At 41.7% G+C, this 24,402-nt stretch overlaps 1 protein-coding gene across 2 annotated transcripts; it reads left to right on the top strand.

Moving 5' to 3' along the window:
- Positions 1–1,399: 1,399 nt before the first annotated feature.
- On the top strand, positions 1,400–24,162 carry DEPDC1B (DEP domain containing 1B). 2 transcript variants are annotated; one of them, XM_033085895.1, is made up of 11 exons: positions 1,400–1,458; positions 1,892–2,157; positions 6,015–6,150; positions 9,143–9,270; positions 12,569–12,699; positions 14,537–14,584; positions 15,028–15,168; positions 20,046–20,212; positions 22,432–22,608; positions 23,273–23,458; positions 23,773–24,162. In XM_033085895.1, exons 1-11 carry the CDS (start codon positions 1,411–1,413, stop codon positions 23,932–23,934), a joined length of 1,590 nt encoding a protein of 529 aa, XP_032941786.1. In that variant the 5' UTR covers positions 1,400–1,410; the 3' UTR covers positions 23,935–24,162. The 2 variants fall into 2 exon arrangements, with proteins under 2 accessions (XP_032941786.1, XP_032941787.1); XM_033085896.1 differs by lacking the exon at positions 23,273–23,458 and having other exon boundaries at positions 23,773–24,152.
- Positions 24,163–24,402: the final 240 nt, after the last annotated feature.

Genomic DNA, 24,402 nt, shown 5'->3' with positions numbered 1-24,402 from the left:
AATCAGCTTAAGTCATTCATGTTATGGTGAATGTTGACTGACTGAGGGGAATGGGGCTAAAATTTTGTTTTCCTTAAACGTGGTGGTAAAGAAAAACTGGTATTACCAGCCACTTCTCTCCTTTAAGAGTCCTAAAAATTGACAGTTAGCTCATCTGTAATAGGTATCACATAAGTTTCAGTTGCATCCCTGCCAGTGCAGGATAGGTGACCTGGTCATCAAAATCTCCTATCTTAAAATGGAGGTTTACTTTCCAAATCACGCTTTCTTTAAAATGCTCATAAAAAGCTAATATACAACAACTCAATGAGTTCTGTGGCACCAGCCTCAACCCCTGTCTTCTGTAAGAATAATATCAAATGTAATTGCTGGTAATTATCAGCCCACACACTGCCTGAATTCAAAACAAAATTCTTTATCAAAAAATTCGATTGGAAACAATTTAAAATATTTAAAATTGAGGCTTTGGAGGGATTTCTTTTAGTTTGATTTTTTGTTTTGTTTGTTTATTTAATGATAAGGCTGTGTTCTCTTTATCGGGACAGCAATTCACTGGCCAATGCTTTCCTGACATGGTTTAGCTTGTTGCCACGCACAGAATTGTCAAAGGGCCAGGTTGGAGGGGACTACAGCAGGTCACCTGGACCAACCTACCAGCTCAAGCAGGGCCATGCCAGAGCACATGGCACAGGATCAAGTCCAGATGGTACTGGGATATCTCCATGAGGGAGACTCCAGAACATCTCTAGGAAATCAGTTCCAGTGCACAGGACCCACACAAGAACATTCCTCCTCCTGTTCGTGGGGAGCTTGCAATGCATCGGTTTTCTGCCCGTTGTCTCTGATCCTGCTGCTCGGCGCCACCGGGAAGAGCCACCACGTTCCGGGGGGACACCTGCCCACACCGCCCCCGAGAGCCGCGGGCTGTGGCACCACTCGCCACAGGGCCCCCCACAGGGCCACCACAAGGCCCCTACAGGGCCACCCACAGCTTCACCCACAGGGCCCCCACAGGGCTCCCCCAGGGTTCCCACAGCTCCCCCCACAGGGCTCCCACAGGTCCACCCACAGCTCCCCCGACAGCGCTCCCACACCTCCCCCCACAGGGCTCCCCCAGGGCTCCCACAGGCTCCCACAGGGTTCCCAAACCTCCCCCCACAGCGTCCCCACAGCTCCACCCACACCTCCCGCCACAGGGCTCTCACAGCTCCTCCACAGCGCCCCCATAGCTCCCTCCACAGGGCTCCCACAGCTCCACCCACAGCACCGCCCGCGCCCCAGCGCGGCCGCCCCGCCCTGCCAATCAAGGATGGCGCGGACCCGTCACGTGCCGCTCCCACCACCCAATGGGCGAAGGCGGCGGCGCCCGGCCGGATTCAAACGCGGCGCGGAGCCGGCGCGGCCGCGCCTATGGAGCCGCGGCTGGTGGGGCCCGGGCCGTACCGCGCCACCCGCCTGGTGAGTGCCCCCGCCGCCCTCCCGGACACCTCCGCCCGCCCTCCCCTCGGGCCCTGGCGGCCACTCGCTCTCGGGCCCCTCCTGGGTGCCGGCCCGTGCTCCCAGGCCGCGTCTCTGCGGGGTGGGGGTGCACGGGGCTGGCGCGGGGCAGAGCCGGGCGGAGCGGCAGGTTCAGCCTTTCGTCACGGTGAAACCTAAAGGAGGCTAGAGCCGGATCCGTAGGTAGTATGGGGCTCTAAATATTTCAGCCTCCTAAACCTGGGTGTTTGTTCTCGGGTCTCGATAGTTTAAATCCTAGGCTTAGGCTTCGATGTTCTTGTGAACGCAGATGGTCAAAAAGGCGTGTAGTTCGGCTTGCAGAACTGGCTGCGTTCTGGCCGCAGGAAAACCCGGGAGAAGAGCTCCCGTAACGACTGGCTTTGTTCTTTCCCAGTGGAACGAGATAATCGAGCTCTTCCGAGCTGGGATGCCCTTACGGAAGCATCGCTGTCGTTTCAAGAGCTACGAGCGTTGCTTCAAAGCCTCGGAGGCAGTGGACTGTTTGCATGAGCTCCTTGGCTCTAACCAAAACTTTGGCCCAGAAGTTACTCGCGATCAAACGGTTAAGCTGCTTAAAAAGTTCTTGAAAAATCATGTTATCGAAGATATTAAAGGAAGGTGGGGAAAAGAGGACTTTGAAGACGATGGCCATTTATATCGGTAAGCCTGTAATAGGGTGACAGGAAGACTTTGTTTTTTGGAAACAGGGTATAATAACTCTCACAAGTGTTTTGTAGAATGTGTTAAACGTGTTTTCCCCTTTTCCTTTTAAATACTTTAATTTACTTAGTAACGGGTAACTGCCATAATTTAGTGTTTGACTTCAGTTTTATTGTCTGTTTTGAAATATTCTTGAAGGGCCCTTCTGTTCAGTTACATTCTTTGAATATCAACAAAAGCTTTTGCAGCTTTCACAAGGTATTCTGATTGCTGATGGCGGACATGAGGCTTGTTGGCGCTGGGAGAGTACATATTAAGACACATAGGTGGAAGTGAGAATGCCATTGGTCATCCAGCTCCAGTTGTCCTCCTTCACCCCAAACCCCTGAGTATTTTGGTTACTGTCTCCACTTCTGAGAGAAGAGTAAGGCCTTCTGAATCGAAGACATTTATGATGTGACCTCTTTTATGCTCCTTGTTTTGTAGATGGACAAGGGACAAAGCTTTATTTGCTTATCCTCAAGGATGGGTGCTTACTTATCCCTGTTGAGCATCTCAGCTGATGGCTTGTTAACAGAGGAGAAGGAATTTCTTTGTAATAAAAGCTTAGCATTACTGGACTGGATTCTTTGACCTCTTGTGACCTCAGTTAAGGTTTGGGTGGACAGAAGTTGTAGGTTCTGAATTTGTACCATCTTGCAATGTCCTGTTTGGCACAGAGGTCTTATAAAGATGACCATTACTTCAAGTATGGATTTGTTAACTCTTATTATGGTGAGCCTTCTTTTGAAGGGATGGGAGCTCTTGCCATGCAGAACATTAGGGAAATAGGTTAGTTTCTCGTTATTATAGCTATTATTACGTACTCAAATTTTGCATGTTAATTTCTAGGTAATGATTTCTTAATATTCTTTTTGGGGGAATGGATAGTACTGAATTCCCACTTGATATATATTAAGTCAATTTTTCGTTTTGCTCTGTTGATCTTTAGTTTTTGATTTTTGGGCCTGAATTCTTGTTAAAGACTTAATGTGAGGTTAACTGCAATTAATTACAGGCGTTATGCTATATTTCTTTGGTTTGATTTTGCCATGTTTATGTGGCTGTGGGGTTTTTTTGTTTATTTTGCATTAACATGAGTATATGTTCAAATTATTTTGTCCTTTTATTTCTTTGTATTTTCACTCAGGACTTGACTGAGCTGCTGTCTGTGGAAGTTGGCTGGGTGAAATATTTCTGTTCTTTTGATTTTCTGTGTGCTCTGCCTACTGATGTGCTATTGGACAGCAGATCTCTTTTGTTATAGATTTTGTTGTGATGTTCCTTTTGCCCCTCCCACTGAAAAAATAAGTTCCTACTTGAACTTTTTTCCAGTTAAAGGTGCATACCTTTCATGCATCTTGAACTGCAGCCAGCTTTTCCTCACTGGGCTTGCTGCACAAATAAGCTATATACATTACTCGCGTCTTTAAGTATCAAACCATGCTTCTCTCCTAGTAAAGTAGCTAAACATTGTTTTTCCAGCCTATTTTAGTCATGTATACAATGTCCTGCCAGCTCCCTCTGGTGGACTTTCCTAATGCCACTTGTAAAATACGGTGTTTTTTTCTCCTCATAGTGCTGATGAAGGTAGTGGTACGAGTCAATTCTACTGACAGTGCTTACTTTTGAAATACTTGCATGCTTCATACCTTCTGTATGAATTTGTGTTAACATGCTGTAAACTGCACACTGTGGTACGCAGTTGTGTCATTCATTAACCTCACATGTAAGTGGAGCTGTCTGCTCTTGTTCTGCAGAGTATGCAAAGGAAATATTGCCAAAAGTTGGTTTGTGTGCGAATATTTGGCAAGTATTAAATGTGAAGATAAGATCTAATGTGACTTCCAAAAATAGCAAAGACTTATCAGTGTGTCTTGACCTACTGGCTCAGTTGGGTCTACAGTAATGGTTGAGAAGTTAGTTACTGTTTCAGAAGCTATTGGGCTTTACACATATTTTTTTTTTCCTTTTTTAGAATCCAAGCCATTCTATTACAAGCAAAAGGGTTAGCACTCCTGCAGTGATAGCAATCTTTTGGGAATTCAGCAGCAATACATGTCAGGAACTTATCAGGAAAATCACTGTTAATTAATCTGGTTGTATATCCTTTGTTCTGGACACAAACAGGTATCTCTAGTTCCTCTTTTTATAAAAAAACTAGTGTTGCTGGCTATAACCAGTTCTGATCGTGATGTGTCAGACTTGGTGTGCTCCTCAGTCCTTCACTTTGGCACTTTGAGTGCCATTAGTCCTTGTCCATTTAGACCTTGCTGTATTGCTACCTGAGAAACAGGAATGCACCTCCTGTTTCTGCCTGTGAGAACTTATTCTTATACTAATTGGTTGCAAATCAGGGCAGCAAATGACACAAAGCTAAAAATTGTGAAGAACTGGAGAAGAAACAGGAAACTACTGACAATAGTGTAAAGGAAAGGAAACAGGCTGCAGATATGTAGGTATGTTTTATTTTAAAATTAAACTCTTAAGAAATAATATCTGAAAAATGGTTGAGAACACTGAACAGCTGAACATCTGCCATCTAGTCTGTCTTACCATTGAAAAACAGAGTAAATCTTGCAGGATTAGAGTGAGGTACTTGGTGCTGGTTCTGAGGGTTTGTCTGACAGAATTGGTATCTCTGTGTTGTGGATGTGCTATTGAACTGCACTGTGGAATGCGCTCAGTGTGTGTGGTCAAAACAATTAGTGTGCTTAACCACTCAGCGTAACAGTATTGGACTAAGCAAACTGCAATACAAATTTAAATCTAACACTTATTAAAGGTTTGAAGTGCCTTTATAGGATGGGGTGACATTTTGGAGAAACTTGAGGGTTTCTCAAGTGTTTTTTTTCTGGAAGGATACATATGCATGCTATCCAGTATGTACAAGTTCTTGTTTCAAAGTCATGGAGATCGGTCTTTCACATCGTGATTTAAAAGAGTGAGTGAGGCTTAAGCAATTTCTTAATACATGAGGAATCTCAGCATCTAACACCTGGGAGTCAAAGACAAGATTGGATCTGGGCTAGTTGGAAAAGGTGTTGCCATCTAACTAATTTGTTTTTCTGATATGCTGTCATTAGTTCCTTTTTACATGCTCTGACCTAAGCTTAGCAGTAATTTGATGCTAGTCAAGCTGGATAGTTTGTTTTCCTTCTTTTCTACAAGGGCTGGTTTAGGGATTGTTTCTGCTAATTTCTTCAAGGCACTTCTTGAAATGCCTTAAGAAGTCAAATAGTTACCTGCAAAACCAACTGGAAAAAGACTCCATAAAAGAACTGCAGGATATGATCTTCGCACAGAAAGCGTGTAAACGCAGAAGAAACTGGTAATGTGGGCAAAAACTTGTGTGGACACTTGCATGCACTCTAACTAAATCCAAGTGTTAGTCATGCAACTTAGGTATTTATATATGGCTTTGCTTTAGGAAATGCATGCTAACAATGCACTTGACATGGGGGAAAGCAGTCCCACAACTTTTTCAGCAGAATCAGCATCTTTTGGTGAAGACCTATGTTATTGTCCGTGTAAAGACGGCTAGTGCTATATGAGATGCAGTGGGAATCAGACATTCACCCAAGGCTCAGCTATGTCGTGGGAGGTACAAAGGACCTGAACTGTTCTGGAGCAGCTGCTGGAGGGCAAACAAGACACTCCATGATGTTTTACATATCACGTAACACCAGTCTGAGTTGGGCTGTGAATGTCCAAAGCATTTGTTGTATTTTTGCATGTGAAGGCTGGCTACAATTTTGCATTGGTAAATAGGGATTAGGTTGGCATTCAGAGACTTTAAAAATGTTCTCTAATTGTAGATTTCCTCCTTCCTCACCACTGAAGTCATATCCAAAGAAACCTTCATGTGGAAAGGAAGTAATTAAATTTCCAGACTGGAATGAACCGAAGGCTGGCCCTTCTCAAGAAGACATCCCAGTGAAATCCGTCACAATGGTAAGGCATCCAGTTTTATTTCCCCCAACAAAAGCATATTTGGAAAGCAAAACTGAACTGATGACTTCTATGCTGTGTCACAAATGCTTGCTTATAAAATTAAATGCTAAGTACTTTTGTTTTAAACTTTTGGGAAGTTTTTCTTACCATTTACTGGAGAAGTAAGCTTTTAGTGTCCTTTTAGTGTTCTGTGCTACACATTGCAGTGTCCTAAGTAATTTGGGTTCAGCATGGGTGTATGTTCCCATATTTTATTCCAGTTTGCTCTAATTCCAGTAGGGCATTTATTATATTACAAGACAAAATAGTCACACTGTAACTCTCATTTGGACACTTCATGGACAGTAATTTCATGATTACAAGCCGCACTGACTATAAGCCGTATCTCCAGGTGTCGGCAACATTTTTTTCTTTGTTCATACACAAGCTGCACCCAATTATAAACTGCTTTGTCGTTCACAGTGAGGACCCGTGTGCAACAAAGTTGCCGGTTAGTAACAGAATCGCGGGATGGCGGGGTTTGCTGGCTTGGCTCAGGGCTGCCGGCGGGGCCAGGTGGCCCAGCTCAGTGCTGCCACTCGCCGGGGCCGCTTGGAGCCAACCACCACTGCCACTGGGCTTGCTCGCCCTGGACGGGCGCTGCCCCACGGCGGCAGGCAGGCACGGAGCCCACCAGCACCCGCAGCAGCAGGAGGGGAAGGAGCACCCCCACTCCTGCGGCAGGCGGGGACGGGAGCCTGCCTGCTCCTGCGGTGGCGGCAGCAGGCGAGGACGGGACCCCCCGCCTTCCCCCCGGGCCGTGGGGATGGCAGCACGGAGCTCCCCGCCTCCCCCCAGGCCACAGGACCAGCAAGAGGGAGTCCCCCACCTTCCCCCCCTGCCCCTGTGCTGCTGGCACTGAGCCAGCTCCACCTGCTGCGAAACAGAGTAACCAATTTGTAACAATTGCAAAAAGCCAGGTTTTACTGGCAGTTGCTCGATTCAGCACCTCGGTTTGCACTTCTGGGGTTGGAAATGTCAGAAAATTATTCACATATTAGTCGCCTCTGAATGTAAGCCGCATTTCCGGTGTGGGAGCAAAATTTTAGTCAAAACGGTGCTGCTTGTAATTGTGAAATCACTGGTCTATGTGGTATTACAACCTTCCTAGCTGCTATAAGGCTGTTACTGACTCAATGTCCCGTTTCATAAAAAATATGTTTTGGCTAAGGAGAAGTGGTCCTGATTTTTCAGTTGTCCTGCGTAAGCTTGGAAAATTATCCTACCTCATGCTCATCTGGATTGATCCAGTCTTTGTAATGTTGAAAAATCTTGCTTTAAATAGTAAACCTAAACTGTATCAACTCTGTTCGCCTGGACATAGTAAAAGACTAGGCTTCTGGAGCTATATATATTCTAAGCTATTCATTCAGTGTGTCTTATATGTGTGTATTCTCATAATTTGTGAATTCAGGATTTCTTTGATTTTTGCCTTTTTATTATTGTTCTTTAGAGCAGGACTCTGGCCTTAGATTTCTTGATGAACTGCAGTCTATTTGGAAAAACAGCTCCTAGCATTTTGCTGGACATCTAAATGTTCTGAATGAATGGTTATTTCATATTTACAATCCAATTGTGTGCAAATCAAGTGCACTCTTCATGTACAACAAGCTCCTGAAGAGGATAAACATGGTTCTTAGAACTTCAATAGCAGGTAGAAGATAGAAGAAAAGATGGCACCAAAGACAAGAAAAGAGAACAGAGTATTTTAGTTACTGAGCAAGTATCTGTTAAAGGTGTAATATGTTATAGCCTCCCACTGTGCTCTAAATTTCCATCCAAGCATCCTGGCCTGATAAGAATTTGCAAAAGTCTGCCTCTGCCTCTACATCTGACTCAGATGCAACAGCATGGAGTTTGGCATTGCTCAAAATCTCTTCCGTTGGCAGTTTGGATTAATACAGTGGACTGTAAATGAGGGAAAGGTATAAGCTTATTTCTGTTGCCTCCTTTACAATTAGGTCTAGCTTCCACTGGAATGCTGAAGCAGACAGCTGAAAATGGTGGTACCTTGAATAGCTTCAGCATCAATCTGAGCACTTAGTGGCTGTATGTGGATTGATGAGTAAGGGTCTGTGTCATGAAATAGTGATGTGGAAGACCAGACTCTTAATTTCAGAGGGTGCTATTTGCTTCCAACTAGCTTTAGTCTAGTCTGCCATAGAATGACAGACAGTTAGTGCTTGGAATATTTAAGTGCATTCCTGGAGTGCATTTTGTGGTTTGGTTGTGATCACAAGGAATACTTTTAATGTGCTTTAGCACTGGTCTGTAATGTAAATCAAAGAACTGGAATGATTAGGAGTTTTTGCCTTGGAAAGTATCCTGCTGATACAAGCTGCAATGTATGTTCCACCCATTGATACCTTGATGACAATCTTTAAGAATCAAGCTTGCACATGATGGTTGTATAAAGCATAGTGGTCTCCTGCATTCTCAGCTTTATATTACACTATTATAATGGTGGACTCCATCTGATGGGTTCCTTCAGATGTAGTGATTTTCTTTTGCTTTCTTTAAGTATAGAACCTGTTATTAAACTTAATGTTTTGTTATTTTCAGTATATACTGAACAAGGATTAATTTTTTCAGATTTTTTAGTATCTCATAATTCTCCAATAACTTTACCATAAACTGATGTTTAATCTTAAAATGGTGCATGAACTGATTTTATTCACGGATAGGAGTTGAACATAGGATTAAAGGCCATTGACTCCTGAAATTTAATGGCTATTCTGACACACATAATTTTTCAGCTTTGGATAAGTTATGGAATTGAGAAAAGTTGTGTGTGCAAGATTAAGAAAATGTTTAATTTCTCTGAAATACTTACTTGCATCCTGAAGACTTCACAGGAATTTAGGAACACTTGCAATTCTGTATTATAAATATTTTATACTGTTTAACACTTGAAAAGTCACCAGTTTTTGAGGAGAGTTTTTTCTGATTTCAGAACTCTGAGATGTGGTACAAGCGACACAGCATAGCTATCGGGGAAGTACCGGCATGCAAACTTGTGTTCCGCAGAGAGCTAACACAAACAAATATAGAAGAGATATGGAAATCCATGACTTTATCACGGTGAGCATACTTATGAGTAATTTACTATTGTAGCAAAACCATGTAGTAGGTAATAGTCTTGTCTGTCTTCTCTGGTAACACTTGTTATTTCACCCACTCACTTTTCATCACTGCCTGCAAAGCCATGGTGTCTAGACTAACTCTACCACCTGTTATTTGGCTAACAAATTCAGCAAATAAATTCTGCAAAAAAAACTTTGCTGTGCTTAGTACCTTTTGACTTTCGCATATTCTTATACAAGTCTTTGTTGTGTGGGCTTTGTCTTGTTTAATCACTTTTTTTCTGTCTCTTTTTCTTGTTGCTAGGAAATAAAAGCACTTACATAGAAGTGCTATGAAACCTTTCAATGGCATGTATAATACTTTGTATGAGATAAATTGAGCAGCTAATTGAGTGCTGAAGCTTTGAGATTCATATATTCTTTACTATATTCAAAAGGAACATCCTATGCAAAGTTAAGCTGATTGCTTTGGACTATTTCTGCAGAGGAAAAAAAATAATATACACTAGCTGATATTACAGCATAATTGAGGTCTTGAAAATGATCACTTTAATGGAAACCTAGCACATTATCTGCATGTAATACACTGAGTGCTGAGGTGAGCAGTTTTGGGAACAGCATGATGGGCAGTAGAGGGCTTTAGTGCATGTGTACTCCTGGGTTTCCTGAACCAAGGAAACTTCAGGGGAATGGAGACGCCCTCTGGTAGCCTGGAGCTCACATGGCAGCAGCTTACAGGAGCTGGTCAAGTGAGACCAGGGGCAGTGCTGGCCAAGACTCTCATTCACATAAAGCCCCCTATAGAGCATCTATCAACCAAAAGACCTGGGTGGGCTAACAGGGTTGGCACAGCTGATTGTGTGGAAGGATATTGGAAACCCTGACAGCTTCATCAGGGAGCAATAGGATTCACCTGACAGGAAGTTCTGACCTCTTTAAGTTTGATAATTGACACCAAGATTCCCACAGCTCTGTGTTGAAAGAGTATGACTGTGGGAGTGGAGAGACTCACAACTGACCCTGAATTTGAAACTTGCTGCTCCAGCTGGATGTGCTTAGATCTATGAAGCCCAATGGGATTCATCCCAGGGTACTGAAAGAGCTGGATGAAGTTATTGCAGGATCTCTCTCCTTTTTTCATTTATCTTGGGAGTCTGGAGAGGCCCCTGTTGTCTGGAAGATGGTAAATATTTTCTCAATTTTGAGAAAGCAAAGAACAAAGACTCTGGTAATTACAGACCTGTCAGTATCACTTTAGTGCCTGTAAAATTATGGAAAAAGTTGTTCTGGGAGTTAATAAAAAAATATTTAGGAGACACATAGTCATTGGTCATAGCCAGTACAATGGAGAAGGAGAAAATACTGCTTATCCAATTACAGTAATTTCTTGATTACAAGCCGCACTGACTATAAGCCGCATCTCCGGGTGTCGGCAAACATTTCGTTCTTTGTCCATACACAAGTCGCACCCAATTATAAGCCACTCTGTCGTTTGCAGCGAGGACCCGCGTGCAACAAAGCTGCCAGTTAGTAACAGAACTGCAGCATGGCAGTGGGGCACGGAGCCCGCCGGTGCCCCCGGCAGTGGCGGGAGGGAGGCGGGGATGGAGCCCTCCCGCTCCTGTGGTGGCAGCACGCGGGGATGGGAGCCCCCCACCTCCCCCTAAGCCGCGGGGCCAGTAGGAGGGAGTTCCCCCACCTCTCCCACCCCCCACCTCCCCCACCCTCCGCCTCCCGCTTCTGTCTGCATGGAGCCCAGCTCCATCTCCCACCCAACACAGTAACCAGTTTGTAACAATCGCGTAATGCCGGGTTTTACTGGCAGGTGCTCGACTTGGCAGTTTACACTGACTCGGTTTGCCCTTTTGGGGTTGGAAATGTCAGAAAATTATTCACATATTAACCACTCCTGAGTGTAAACTGCATTTCCGATGTGGGAGCAAAATTTTGGTCAAAATGGTGCAGCTTGTAATCGTGAAATTACTGTAAATTTTCTTTTATTACAAGGTCACCCATCTAATTAAGTAAGGGAAACCAGTTGATGTGGTTGTTTTGCATTTAAGCAAAGCTTATACTTTGCTTAAAGTTGAAGCTAAATACTGTCTCTCACAATCTCCTTCTAGGTGAACTGTCTAGCATGCAGCTTGATAAGTCCATAATGTTGTTGGATGAGCAACTGGCTCATGGGTCAGGCACAAAGGATTGTAATAAATGTGGTTATCTCTGATGAGCAGTCATCAGTGGGGCTCTGCTCTTTCATGTTTTTATAAATGACGTGGTGTAGGAATCAAATGTACATTGTTTATCCATGATACTAGGTTAGAAGGAACTTTGGACCCCTTCAAGGGTAGACCCTGTGCAGTCACCAAAAGTTTTGAGAAAGCTGGGGAGTGAACTCATTGCACCCTACAACTTCCAGAAAAGCAATGGAGGTGAACATGGAAGATCTCAGGTGACCAGAAATAGGATACAAGGAGATGGAATCAAGCGATGTCTGGGGAAGTTCAGACTCCACATTAGGAAAAGGTTCTTCACCCAGAGGGTGACTGGGCCCTAGAACTGCCTCCCTGGGAAAGTAGTCACAGCACCAAAACTGACAGAATTCAAGGAGCATGTTGGCAGTGCTTTTAGTAATATGGTATAGTTTTAGATATTAAAATTACTAAACCTTTTCTAGGTACTAAAAACTTTTTTAGGGCTATAAAGATTACGAAGGGTCTAGAGTGGGGGACATGAGGAGTGGTTGAGATCTCCTGGCTTCTTTAACCTAGAGAAGAGAAGCCTGAGGAGATATTGCAGTGCAATCTGTGATGGGCAGTGGAGGAGAATATACCGGTCTCTTCTCTTTGGTGGCCAGTGACAAGACTGAGGGAATGGTCTGAAGTTGTCAGGGGAGATTTAGGTTGGATATTAGGAAAAGAGTCCTCATCAAGAGGATGGCTGGACACTGGAATAGGCTCCCCAGGGAAGTGATCACAGCACCAAGCCTGACAGAGCTCAAGAGGTGTTTGTTCAGTGCTCTCAGGCATGTGGTATAATTTTTGTGATTGTGCTGTGCCGAGCCAGGCGTTGATCTTTGTGTATCCCTTTCAATTTAGGATATTCTATAAACCTAGGCAGTTTTTTCTGTGGGGAACAAGAGTTGCACTGAATGATCATTATGGATGTCATCCAACTGGAGATTTCTCTATGAAGTGAAGGTCTCTTTTTTTTTTTCTGAATTATATCCTAATACTTCATGTTTGCCTTTTCCAGATTCGATAATGTATGAACTGTGTGTTTATGTATTTTTGCAGATTACAAAAGGTCTTGGGTTTGGATTCTCTGGATGAAGTGTTAGACACAAAACTTGTGAATTCAAAACATATAGTTCACAATGTATATAATGTCAATAAGCAAGGCATTGTCACTTTAGAGGACAAATCAAGTGAGTATTTTAATGTAATTAAAAAAAAACATTTAATTTTTTTATATTGTAATCTACCGGGATTTAAGTATTAGATCTAATCTACATTAACTTGTTGCATCTTTATGCTTGTGTGACCACATCTGTAAAAACTAAAGTTCTTACAATGTAAAATGCTACTGTTCTCCTCTGATATGCCAATAGTAAGAGTCAGGGTTTATTCCGTATTTACTCTCTTAAACATATTCTGGCTTTAGTAGGGTTGAAAAATTAATATGAAACAGCACCAACTTTTTGCCACTTATAAATGTAGGGGTACTAATCACTTCAAGGTAACTTTCTCAGCCCTATCCTTTTAACTACCTGGACTGGAGTGTTTGCATGAAGAAAAAATGTATTAAAAATTGTGAGAGAGCCAAAATATACATTGAGAGAGTTTTGAGTTTTCTGTCAATGTGCTTTGAAGATAGTACCGTGTTTTAAACTGTTTTACACATTAGGGAAAAAAATATAGCATCTTTGCTGCTCTGATATATCACAGTATTATTGCTACCATGTTTTTCAGAAGGTTTGTAGAGTAATTAAATATGATATTGAAACAGTAAACACTTCACTGTATATCACTGGAGAAGGCTGTATCTAGAACTAGTTTAGTAGGTTAGAGATTTGTGATATGACCTCTTTTGCTGATTACAGTAATTTCACGATTATAAGCCGCACCATTTTGACTAAAATAATGGTCCGAACCTGAAGTGCGGCTTATAATCAGGTGCAGCTTATATATGGACAAAGAACAAAAAGTTGCTGTTTTAGTTTGGAGGACAGGTGTCTGCTGAGAAAGGCAGGAGCTTCTCTTTGAAATGGAGAATGATGTAAACCCCCTCCCTCCAAATTATTCTAATTTTGAAATCAAGGGGCTTTCAGGCAAAAAATATGGGAATTAGGAATAACAGTTCTTTTCTAGGGAAATTAAAATAGAAATACAGTAGAAACAAAGAAACAAACTCCAAACCCTGACAAAGTCAGAGTACAACCTGACACCCCGTCAGGCAGGGTATTGGTAGCAGTCCCATTGAATGATGGCTGCATCCTCCTGCAGTGACAGATGTGATTCAGTTGGAGCAGTGCTCCTGTGGAAGGTGCAATTTCCCTCCAGAGGTCCAGTGGTGAAGTGGAGAAATCCGGTTTTCCTCTGTAGTCCGGTGGACAAAGGGGCTCCCTTAGTGTCCCAAAACCTCTGTTTTTATCTTGGTAAGAACTGTTGGGCTCTTCCCAATGGCTGGAGCAACTTCTAATGGGATGAAGTAATTTTATCCGTCACACAGTGGGACTCAATGGGCCATTAGCAGAAAATGACTCGCTGGAGGAAGGATGGGTTGTGAGAAGATAAAGAACAATGCTCCGCCTGGTTCCAATGGATGGCCCATTAGCAGAATATCTGCGGTTGAGATAAGGATCACTGCCCCCACCCTCAACAGATGGTGATAGAACAGATACCTTTTATCACACTCTGTATTGTAATGTGCGGCTTATAATCAGGTGCAGCTTATGTATGGACAAAGAATGAAAAGTTGCTGGCACCTGGAAATGCGGCTTATACTCAGTGTGGCTTATAATCGTGAAATTACTGTATGCTGCAAGGGCAGAATGCGTAACTGTGATAGCAGTGGAGGTACTGAAATAGAGATATAGTTCAAGCTAGCTCCTACATTAAGGTATTACCTGCCTCTGGAGTCACTTGATTTACTGCACAGGAGGAACATGTTAAAGTGTTTTCAGCTTTGCTTTTGTCTAACAGTTGAATGTTTTTCTTTTTTTCCTTTATTCTCCTTTTAATTTCTGTTTCTTTCCTGTGCAGAGGAACTACCTCATTGGATATTATCCGCAATGAAATGTCTAGCAAATTGTAAGTCAATTCAGAAGGAGAAAAATATTTCACAATCCACCACCCCCAAAAAATAAATTGAACTATGTCTTCACCACTTTACTAAATCCTGTTTATATTCACTTTCAGTCTTTTTTATGATGATTTTCTAAAAGAAAGTTGGAAAAGACCTGTTAACATGTAGTCTCCTTCCAGTGCAACTTATTTAAATGAATTATGTGAAGGTTTTAACTATTCTATTAATGTTTTTCCTCTGCTATGTATCTTCACTAGGTCTATTTGGAATAGGTCAGTCCAGTAGTAGATCAATAAATTTTCACTTATTTTGAAGAATGAATCTTTTTTTTTCCCCCCCTAATAATCCTTTTCTAATGGGCTGGATTAGAAAACACTGATCCACTTGATGGCTGAAATTCAATGTTCTCTCTCTATTTGCTCCTTTTTGTTGATTTTGTTCTTTGTAGGGCCCAGCTGTTCAGATCTGAAGCAGCCTACATACTCAGGCTTTGAAAGAGATGTCTTCAAAACTATAGCAGACTACTTTGCCCAGATGAAAGAACCCCTTCTCACATTTCATTTTTTTGATATTTTTGTTAGTGTGTTAGGTAAGTAGTTTGGGATATAACGAAAAAAGTATTCTTTAGAGTTAATTTCCTGGAGTTATTTTACCTTACTTAAATGTTATCACAGATGAATTCTTTAGGACCTGTCCTTTCCATTCTACATAGTGAACAGTTTAATATTTAAATTTATTTCATATCACATGCTGGTTTTATTTTTTGTATCTTTTTGATCACATTAGTTCAAAAGGCTTTTGTTGCTTGTCTTTATAATATTAAAGGCCACTGTTCATTGCTCAGCATCCAACAGATGGATTTTAACAGATTTTTCTTTTTTTACAAATGCTTAAATGTCTTAAAAACTCTTGTAAGCTTGTAGAAATTGCTTGACTGAAGTCTAGATTAGAAAGGATTAGGGCTTTAAGCGCTGTTTTTAACCCTGGAAATACGACATTTGAAGGAAATTGAAATACTTTGTTGCTTAAATTTAGAAATTATACTAATTAATGCAGAGCTTTAAAGAAGCAATCGTTTAGTTATTAACTAGAACTTTTGGGGGGTTCACCCATATTAGAATTTACAATTCTCATGCTATAGATGGCTTACTGAAAGACAGTAAATGAGAAAAGATTTAATTACATTTTATGTAGTCAAATTTCAGAAAGAACAATTGAGTTGAAAAGTAAGCCCACTTTGGAGCAGGTTAGTTTTTTGAGCTTCTTTCTGTGTGACCAACACTGTTTTTAGTAAACTATTGAGATGAGAAAGGAATCCAGAATACCAATAATTTTGTTTCTGGAATTGAGTATTTTTATACTTTGTGAGTTGTCAATCTTTCTTCATACTGAATGTAGTTCAATTTCTGACTTATTTTTCTTGGAGAACTCTTGTTGATATCTTTAAAATTTATTCTTCTGCTTTCATACTCTGTTTCTGTTTGCTTTTCCATTGTTTTTCACTTTCAGATTTTACTAGTTTAGTTTCACAATATTTTGTAAAAGTAAAATTGGAAGAAAGATTTAATGCCAGTGTGTATGTGGAAATCAATGAAAATTGTGCAATATTTCAAGAAGTCGAACATTAATTTTGTGGTCTCTTTAAAAAAAAGTGCAGTGTTGGTATGGAATTGTTCCTTAATCTTGTAAACATATGCATTAATATGCTTGCCAAATCTTTGTTTGAAATTAGGAAAAGCTTTACTGTGAAAATGTCATTCAGCGCTTTACCCCTTGGAAATGCCTTACCTACCCCACTCTTCTTTTTCAATAAGAAACAGTTTCCATGTTTTTTCACCATAAAGTTGACCAAAATGGTGGGTGAGGGGATAGCCGTGGATGCTGTTTATGTTGAGAGTAGTAAAGCTTTCCGTGGTGTCTTCCTTTGCATCCTTATAGGCAACCTGAGGAAGCACAGGCTGGATAGGTGGGTGGTGAGGGAAACTCAGAAATTGGTGCAGTTGCTGGCTCAGAGGAGTGTGATCTGTGGCACGAAGTCTGGCTGGATACAGCCTGTGGGGAGCACCCAGGACAGGTAGTGTGGTCAGTAATCATTAACACTTTGTTAATAACCAGGATGGTGGCACATTCTGTCATAAACAAGGGCACAGTGTCCTAAACAAACATGTAGATCACTAAAATCAGAAAGAGTTTTTTATGCAACAGAGGCTTGTAGTACCATGTAGGACGACCTCAACTGGCTGCAGAAATGGGTAAACAGGAATCTTGTAAAGTTCTGAAAAGGGGAAGTGTCAAGTCCTCTCCTAGGAAGGAATAATCCTGTGCACCAGTATATGCTGGAGGTGACTGGTTGGCAAATAGCTTTGCTGAGAAACACTTGAAAGTGCTGGTGGGCACTAATGTGACCATGAGTCAGGAGTGTGTCCTTGAGGCAAAGAATATCATCAACATCTGTAACTACATAAAATGCATTGCTGGTAGGTCGAGAGTGACATTTCCTCAGCACTTGTCAGTGAGTACAGTGAAGCAAAGCTAAAATCATTAAAGACGTGGTACCTGTGTCATATGGTAAGAGAATGATAACAGGGACTGTTTAGTTTGGAGAGGAAAGGCTCAGGAACAATCTTAGTAGTCTGTATAAAAGATTGGTATGTTTTTACAAATGTGTTAATGGTAAAATGAAGGGTAGGTCCAGCCTTTGTTCCTTCCTGGATGAGGGAGGAAAATTAGTAACTGCAGATGAGAAGGTGGAAGTACTTAATGCCTTCTTTGCCTCAGTCTTTAGTAGAAAGACACTTGTCCTCAGGACAACTGTGCTCCTGGGATGGTAGATGATGTCAGGGAGCAGAATGGTCCCCCTGTTATCCAGGAGGAGGCAGTCACAGAACTGCTGAGCAGCTTAGATGTTCATTAATCTATGGGCCCAGATGGGATCCATCCCAGGGTGATGAGGGAGCTGGCAGATGAGCTTGTGAAGCTGCTCTCCATCATTTATCAGCAGTGTGGGACACTGGGGAGGTTCCAGATGACGGGAAGCTGACCAGTGTGACACCCATTCATAAAAAGGGGGGCAAGGAGGATCCTGGTAACTATAGGCCAGTTAACTTGACCCTGGTACCTGTAAGGTAATGGAGCAGTTTATAGTGAGTGCCATCAAAGAGCACCTACAGGATGGTTTCAGGGTATCAGACCCAGCCAGCACAGGTTTAGGAGGTGCAGGTCATGTTTGACCAACCTGCTCTCCTTTTATGACCACGTGACCTGATGGATGCAGGAAGGGCTGTGGATGTTGTGTACCTGGACTTCAGCAAGGCCTTCGACACTGCCTGCCACATCATACTCCTGGAAAAGCTGGCAGCCCGTGGCTGGGACAGGAGCACTCTGTGCTGGGTTAAGAACTGACTGGATGGACAGACCAGAGCATGGTGGTGAACAGTGCTGCATCCAACTGGGGATCAGTCACCAGTGGTGTCCTCCAGGGGTCCGTGCTGGGACCTGTTCTGTTCAATGTTTTTATTGATGACATGGATGAGAGTTCTGAGTCTTTCATTAGTAAATTTGCAGATGGCACTAAGCTGGGACTGTGTGTCCATCTGTTGGAAGGCAGGAGGGCTCTGCAGAGAGATCTGGAATGGTTGGATGGGTGGACAGAGTCCAGTGGGATGAGGTTTAATAAATCCAAGTGTCAACTCCTGCATTTTGGCCACAACAACCCCCTGCAATGCTATAGGCTGGGGACAGAGTGGCTGGACAGTGCCCAGGCAGAAAAGGACCCGGGGCTGCTGGTCGAGAGCCAACTGAACATGAGCCAGCAGTGTGCCCTGGTGGCCAAGAAGGCAAATGGCCTCTGGCCTGTATCAGGAACAGTGTGGCCAGCAGGAGCAGGGAGGTCATTCTTTCCCCTGTACTCAGTGCTGGTGAGGTCACCTTGAGTGCTGTGTCCAGTTCTGGCCCCTCAGTTTAGGAAGGACCTTGAGAAACTTGGGCATGTCTGGAGGAGGCATCAAGGCTGGTGAGGAGCTTGGAACCCAAAGCCTGTGAGGAACGGCTGAGGGAGCTGGGGTTGTTCAGCCAGGAGAAAAGGAGACTCAGAGGTGACCTTATCACTCTCTACAACTCTCTGAAAGGTGACTGTAGTTATGTGGGGGTTGGTCTCTTTCTCCAGGCAGCAACTGACAGAACAAGAGGATATAGTCTCAAGCTGCACCAGGGGAGATACAGGTTGAATATTAGGCAAAGGTTTTTCACAGAAAGAGTGATAAAGTACTGGAATGGTCTGCCCAGGGAGGTGGTGGAGTCACCATTCCTGGATGTGTTTAAAAAAAGGCTGGATGTGGCCCTTGGTGCCATGGTCTAGCTGAGGTGTTAGGGCATGGGTTGGACTTGATGATCTTGAAGATCTCTTCCAACCTAGTAATTCTGTGAATAAAGAAGAAAGAGTCAGGCTTCTGTTGGTGATGCCCAGCTTCAGAGCAAGAGTCAATGGGTAGGAACAGAAGTACAGGAAACCTCATGTTCATAAAGAATAGCATTTTAATTGGAAGGTGATCAAACGGTGGAAGTTGTTGACCAGAGAGGCTGTGGAAGGCCTATCTTTGAAGCTATTTGAAACCTGAGAGGACACGGTCCTGGGCACCTTCCTGTAGATGAACCTGCTCTGAGCATGTGAAGAGGTCTATATAATCTCCAGAGATCTCTTCCAGCTTCTTAGTCCTATGAAAAAAAAGTCTGTTTTCTTCCTTGTTTTTTTCCTAACAAAAATTACTACTAGATTTCAGTAATGCAAATATTGTTTCCTGACTTTTGTTCTGATACTAGTGCTATTTGTATGTAACAGATGCTTCCTTGGTTGAGCCTTATGAACCTAAAATAAGATGATATTTTGGTGATTTCCTATAGGTGCCTAAACTACTGTCACTTTCTACTGTTCCTGTCCAGTCTTCAAATATCTGTACTACACTCTCTGGAGTGTTTCTCAAGAGTCTGTAAGCACAGTTTAGGCATAAATTTAATGTCTACAGGCACATGTTGGTATTGTTACAGCTGTCACTGATGCATAAACACATTTTATTTCCCTCTGATTCTTGCCACAGACTCAACATTTTATTTAACATGGTTGCTGTATCTGTGCATACCATTCAGTTGTCTTTAGTGCTAAGGTAATAAAAGAGCAAAGGATGAAACAAAGCATTGTAATTTTTCATGTATTCTAATATCTAGAGGTGTTGGTTATGACTATCAATGTCTTCCAGTGCCTCAGAAGAAAATCTTCTAAAACCTTAAACAAGACCTAGTAGTCCAGTTCTAGTGATGTCTTTCTAGTCTCCTTGGGGAATGGAGTTCTAAGGCAATCTTGAATGAGTAAGAAAGGAACTTTTGGAGTTAGATTTAGAAATATTATGTTAAATGTTATGGAAATATGTAACTGAGAAATGTTCGCCAACCTTCTGATCTCATATAAACCAGGACTGCTGCAAAAACCCAACAAGGCTGTAGAAGCTCTTCAGATATCTTGTCTCCTACTGCCACCAGAAAATAGAAAAAGACTACAGCTATTGGTGAGAATGATGGCAAGAATTAGCTTAAACCAGGATTTGCCACCTCTTTCTGAATCAGTGAGGACCAGAACTTTGGTAAGTATAAGGTAAAAGGTCTGGATAGGCTTTTGGAGCATTACAGGTTATTTATTCTTACTGGAGGGTATGAACAAAATACAGTTTGCTTGTTAAAGGAACTAGTTTGTCTATCCCACCTATTTGGAAAGCTAATCTGAATTTGAATGAAGTGGAATTTCATGGTAATTTGTGAGCACACAACTTGTTCAGAATTTAGAGTTTTCCTTACCTTTCAAAGTTAAATCATCAGTGATTTCCCTACTGAGTAGACAAAAAGCACAAACAAGCAACTCCCAAAAATAAAGCAAAATCAACAAAAAAAAGGCAGATGAGGTCTCTGTTCTTTATCACTGCAAACAGTGTGAATGAAAAAAACTGCCTGTTTCAGTCATAACTAGAAATATGGAGTTGAATGTTCTGATTTGCCTGTTTTCAGCCATTCAAAAAAATTGAAATCCAAACCGTTTATTTCAGTAATTGTGGTTTTTTTCACCACACACATGTCTCTTAAAGTAAGCTCCAGCTTTTGCTAATGCTCCTTCTGTAGGACCATAGTGATATGTGATATCACTTTATCACTACACTGATGTTTGCAACATCTTATTACAAAGTTATTAGGCATAACTTAACAATTCCATCTAGCTAACAACATGTATTTATTTTGGTTAATTTAAAAGTCTTTGAAAATTAAGTGCAATGAAAAACTAAGCTGCAGAGCCATTCTGTAAAAATCCTATAGTAGCATGCACAAATCTAAACACGCTCCACAGCAATTAAGTTTTTAGTGAACTCTGAATAGTATTTGATTAAAATAATTAAATTTTTTTACTACCAAAGTTATAATTACCTGTAGATAGTCTTTCATTAAAATTATTGTTGTAATTGAAATGTTTTTAGAAGTGAATCCTTAAAGTCTGAGTATTTTGTACTACAGTAGATTAACGAATACAAGCCGCGCTGAGCATAAGCTGCATCTCTGGGTGTCGGTTTTTGTCAATAAATAAGCCGCACCTGAATATAAGCCGCTCTGTCGTTTGCAGCGAGGACCCGCCAAAATAGTAACAGAACGGCGGCAGGGCGGGGTTCACTGGCTCAGCTAAGGCTGTGCAGGCTCGGCCCGCTCGGGGCTGCTGACGGGGCCAGGTAGCCCAGCCCGGCGCTGCCGCTCGGCAGGGCCACTGGGGGCCAGCCGCTGCTGCCACTGGGCTCGGTCACCCCGGCCCGGTGCTGCCCTGTGGTGGCAGGCAGGGACGGAGCTCCCCCGCTCCTGCGGCGGCGGGCGGGGACGGAGCCCCCCACCGCCTCCCCGAACCGCGGCAGTGGCAACCCGGGTCCCCTGCCACCTCCCCAGAGCCGCGGCGGTTGTGGCGCAGAGCCCCCCCGTCTCTTCCCCAGGCTGTGGTAGAGGAGGGAAGAAAAGCTCTCTCCCGCCTCTCTCCCCGCCCCCCGTGCTGCCTGCAGGCAGCCAGGCTCCACCCGCGGTGCAACAGAGTAGCAATTTGTAACAATCGCAAAATGGCGACTTTGCAACTGCTCGGCTCGGCACTCTGGCTGGCACTTCTGAGGTTGTAAATGTCAGAAAATTATTCACATATTAGCTGCTCCTGAGTATTAGCCACATTTCTGGTTTAGGAGCAAAATCTTAGTCAAATTGGTGCAGCTTGTATTCGTGAAATTACTGTAAGTTTTAATTCAGCAATGTGGTATATGGTACATGACAGAAGTCTTTATCACCTTCTGTGATTTTAATGTTACAAGTGACTGATGCACAAGTGAAAGCTCTTGTAACTGGATGCTTGAGCACAAGGCTACATGAAGTTAACTGGGCCTGAAACTTGGTTTGATGATTTCAGAATAGTTGGATTAAGTTGGTACCTAATTTCTATTAAATTTCAATGTTATTAAAAAAAATCTCTAAATATATATATGCCCTCTTTAAATAGACACGTGAAGTGGCTGTTTGACAAAGTCTTGAGATTAAAATGGAATTCATTCATTCTATATCTAAAGTCAGGATTGGATTATCTGTATGAGGCAGGAGCAATCTTCAGTGCACTCACATAATGTCGCCGTACACAATATATTTTTTAAAAATATTGGTATGCTTTATGTATAGTAATATTGTGATGTTAAAATATTTGTTCTAAAAGACTACTTTTTAAATGTAGCCTGATTCTCTACTCCTCAGTCCCAAACAGCAAAATATATGACAATGGTGTGGTTTTTTTTTTCCTCAGATGGTTCAGGTGTTTTCCCGTTGTATTCTCTGCTCAAAGGATGAGATAGACTTGGATGAACTTCTTGCTGCTAAACTAGTATCTTTTCTCATGGATAATTATCAAGACATCTTAAGTGTTCCTTCTGCTTTAAAGTCTTCCATAGAGGATCATGTTGTACATCTCCAGAGAGTTCAAGTAAGTATCCAGTGAAAAACCTCTTATGTTTCTCTGTTTCTAGATTGAATTTATTCTTTGTTCTCTGAAGATCAACAGTTCTTAAAAGACTTTGTTCTGTCTCTGTTACCTTTTGAAGACCTAATTAATTTTGACTACTGGTATTCAACCATATCTTTGTGTTTAAATGAAGCTAAACAAATCTTGAATTTGTTTAGAGACAAGAACTCTTGAATATGTTTTCCTGTTTGTCAGCGCTATCTTCCTGTGGCAGGGGCAAGCTATGTTTGTGGTGGTGAAGAAAACTGAATGATTATAAAATGTTTCCATTAATATTCTAACTTTTTTTTTTGTTTAGAACCATCCTTACTTGCTCAGTTTTTTCATCTTTCTGTTTCCTGATGCCATATTTTGTTCTTGTTCAATGATGATTTTTAGTTCTTTTATCTATTTTCTACTGGAAAAGTAACTTTGAACTTGTTTCAAGAGCTGAACAGGCTTCCTTTGTGTCATGTTTTTTGACTTACTGGAACTCAGTTAGGGCTGAGATGATAATTACAGTTTAGGGTCTCTATTCAGTATTTCCTCTGCTTAATGTCTTGGGGTGGTCAAATGATTAAGCCAATTTATGCAAGTGTTTTGCAGAAAATATAGCTACTCTTTTTTTTTTTTTCTATATCTTCAGATAAAATATGCTGGGGCTGATAGTGATGCAACACTTCCTCCTCCATCATTTTGTCACCAAATCACTACAGGTGAATTTGAATACCAAAGGGCAACTGGCTCTCAAGAACCACTGGCAGCTTTGTTGGAAGAAATTGTAATGAATAAAGAAATGTCTGTGAAAGATAAAAAGAAGAAGCTTAAGCAAGTAAATAAGAATTTCTCCACAGTTTCTAATTTCAACTTAAAAAGATTTATCAAGTCTTAGACATATATTCTTCTAGAGAAATACTGAAATTGAAAATACTGGCTACACTTGGGGATTTCAAGATTTATAATAATTTAGAACAAGTATACTGAGATGAATCAACCCGAATTAGAAATATTGCCTAGTTTTATATATAGAGATGTAGAAAGTCCACTAGACAAATAATTTTCCTGCTTCAGAAATGCAAGCTTCATTTTAATAGTAATTGTATGTGTTTTAACAAATTCTTAATTTGAATTAATATACTTTTCTAGTTTCAGAAATCTTACCCTGAAGTGTACAGAGTACGATTTCCTAACCCTGAAACCGAAGCGATGCTCTTTCCTGAAAAAACTAAACAGAAACCACCAATACTGATGTGGGCCTTAAAAAAGCCTTTTCAACCATTTCACAGAACCAGAAGCTTTCGGATGTAAATGGTTTGAAATATATCAGCAAACAAGCAGAGACAATATATTGTCAATGGATCACATGCAAAAGGAGCCTGAGCAGCATGTGGTTACTCAAAAAAACTACTGGGGATACTGCTAAAATCATAGAAAATGTTGAAAGAAGAGTAGAGTGAGTATTGAGGTTGTAGTAATGTGAACCATTATCAGTATTTTGTAAAGCATTATTTTTTTAAATGTCTGTTACTTTAAAAAAGCAACAAAAACAGTAACAAAAAACCTAAACAAACAAACCCACCACACACTCAAGGGGATTATTCTATATATGGGTGATAATGTACACTTGCTGTGGTTTGGTTTGACTATCATTTTAAGGTCTAAATACATTTGTATGTAATGTATTCTTTGTAACTAGTCAACAGCTTTTTTTCCTCCCTGAAAAGGAGTGTCTTGCATAAACTAGGCTGTATTTGTACACATATAGTGTGAGGAATT

The sequence above is a fragment of the Catharus ustulatus genome, chromosome Z, assembly GCF_009819885.2.
Source record: "Catharus ustulatus isolate bCatUst1 chromosome Z, bCatUst1.pri.v2, whole genome shotgun sequence".
Classification (NCBI taxonomy): Eukaryota; Metazoa; Chordata; class Aves; order Passeriformes; family Turdidae; genus Catharus; species Catharus ustulatus.
The sequence above is the reverse complement of the archived record's forward strand: the minus strand, read 5'-3'. Positions and strand labels throughout refer to the sequence as shown.

Bases quoted from the DNA above. Each gene is read 5' to 3' on its own strand.
- DEPDC1B (XM_033085895.1), top strand. From the start codon at position 1,411: ATGGAGCCGCGGCTGGTGGGGCCCGGGCCGTACCGCGCCACCCGCCTG. The intron at 20,213-22,431 runs GTAAGTATAAGG...TTTTTTCCTCAG, and splicing joins CAGTGAGGACCAGAACTTTG to ATGGTTCAGGTGTTTTCCCG. The intron at 23,459-23,772 runs GTAAATAAGAAT...ATACTTTTCTAG, and splicing joins AAAAGAAGAAGCTTAAGCAA to TTTCAGAAATCTTACCCTGA.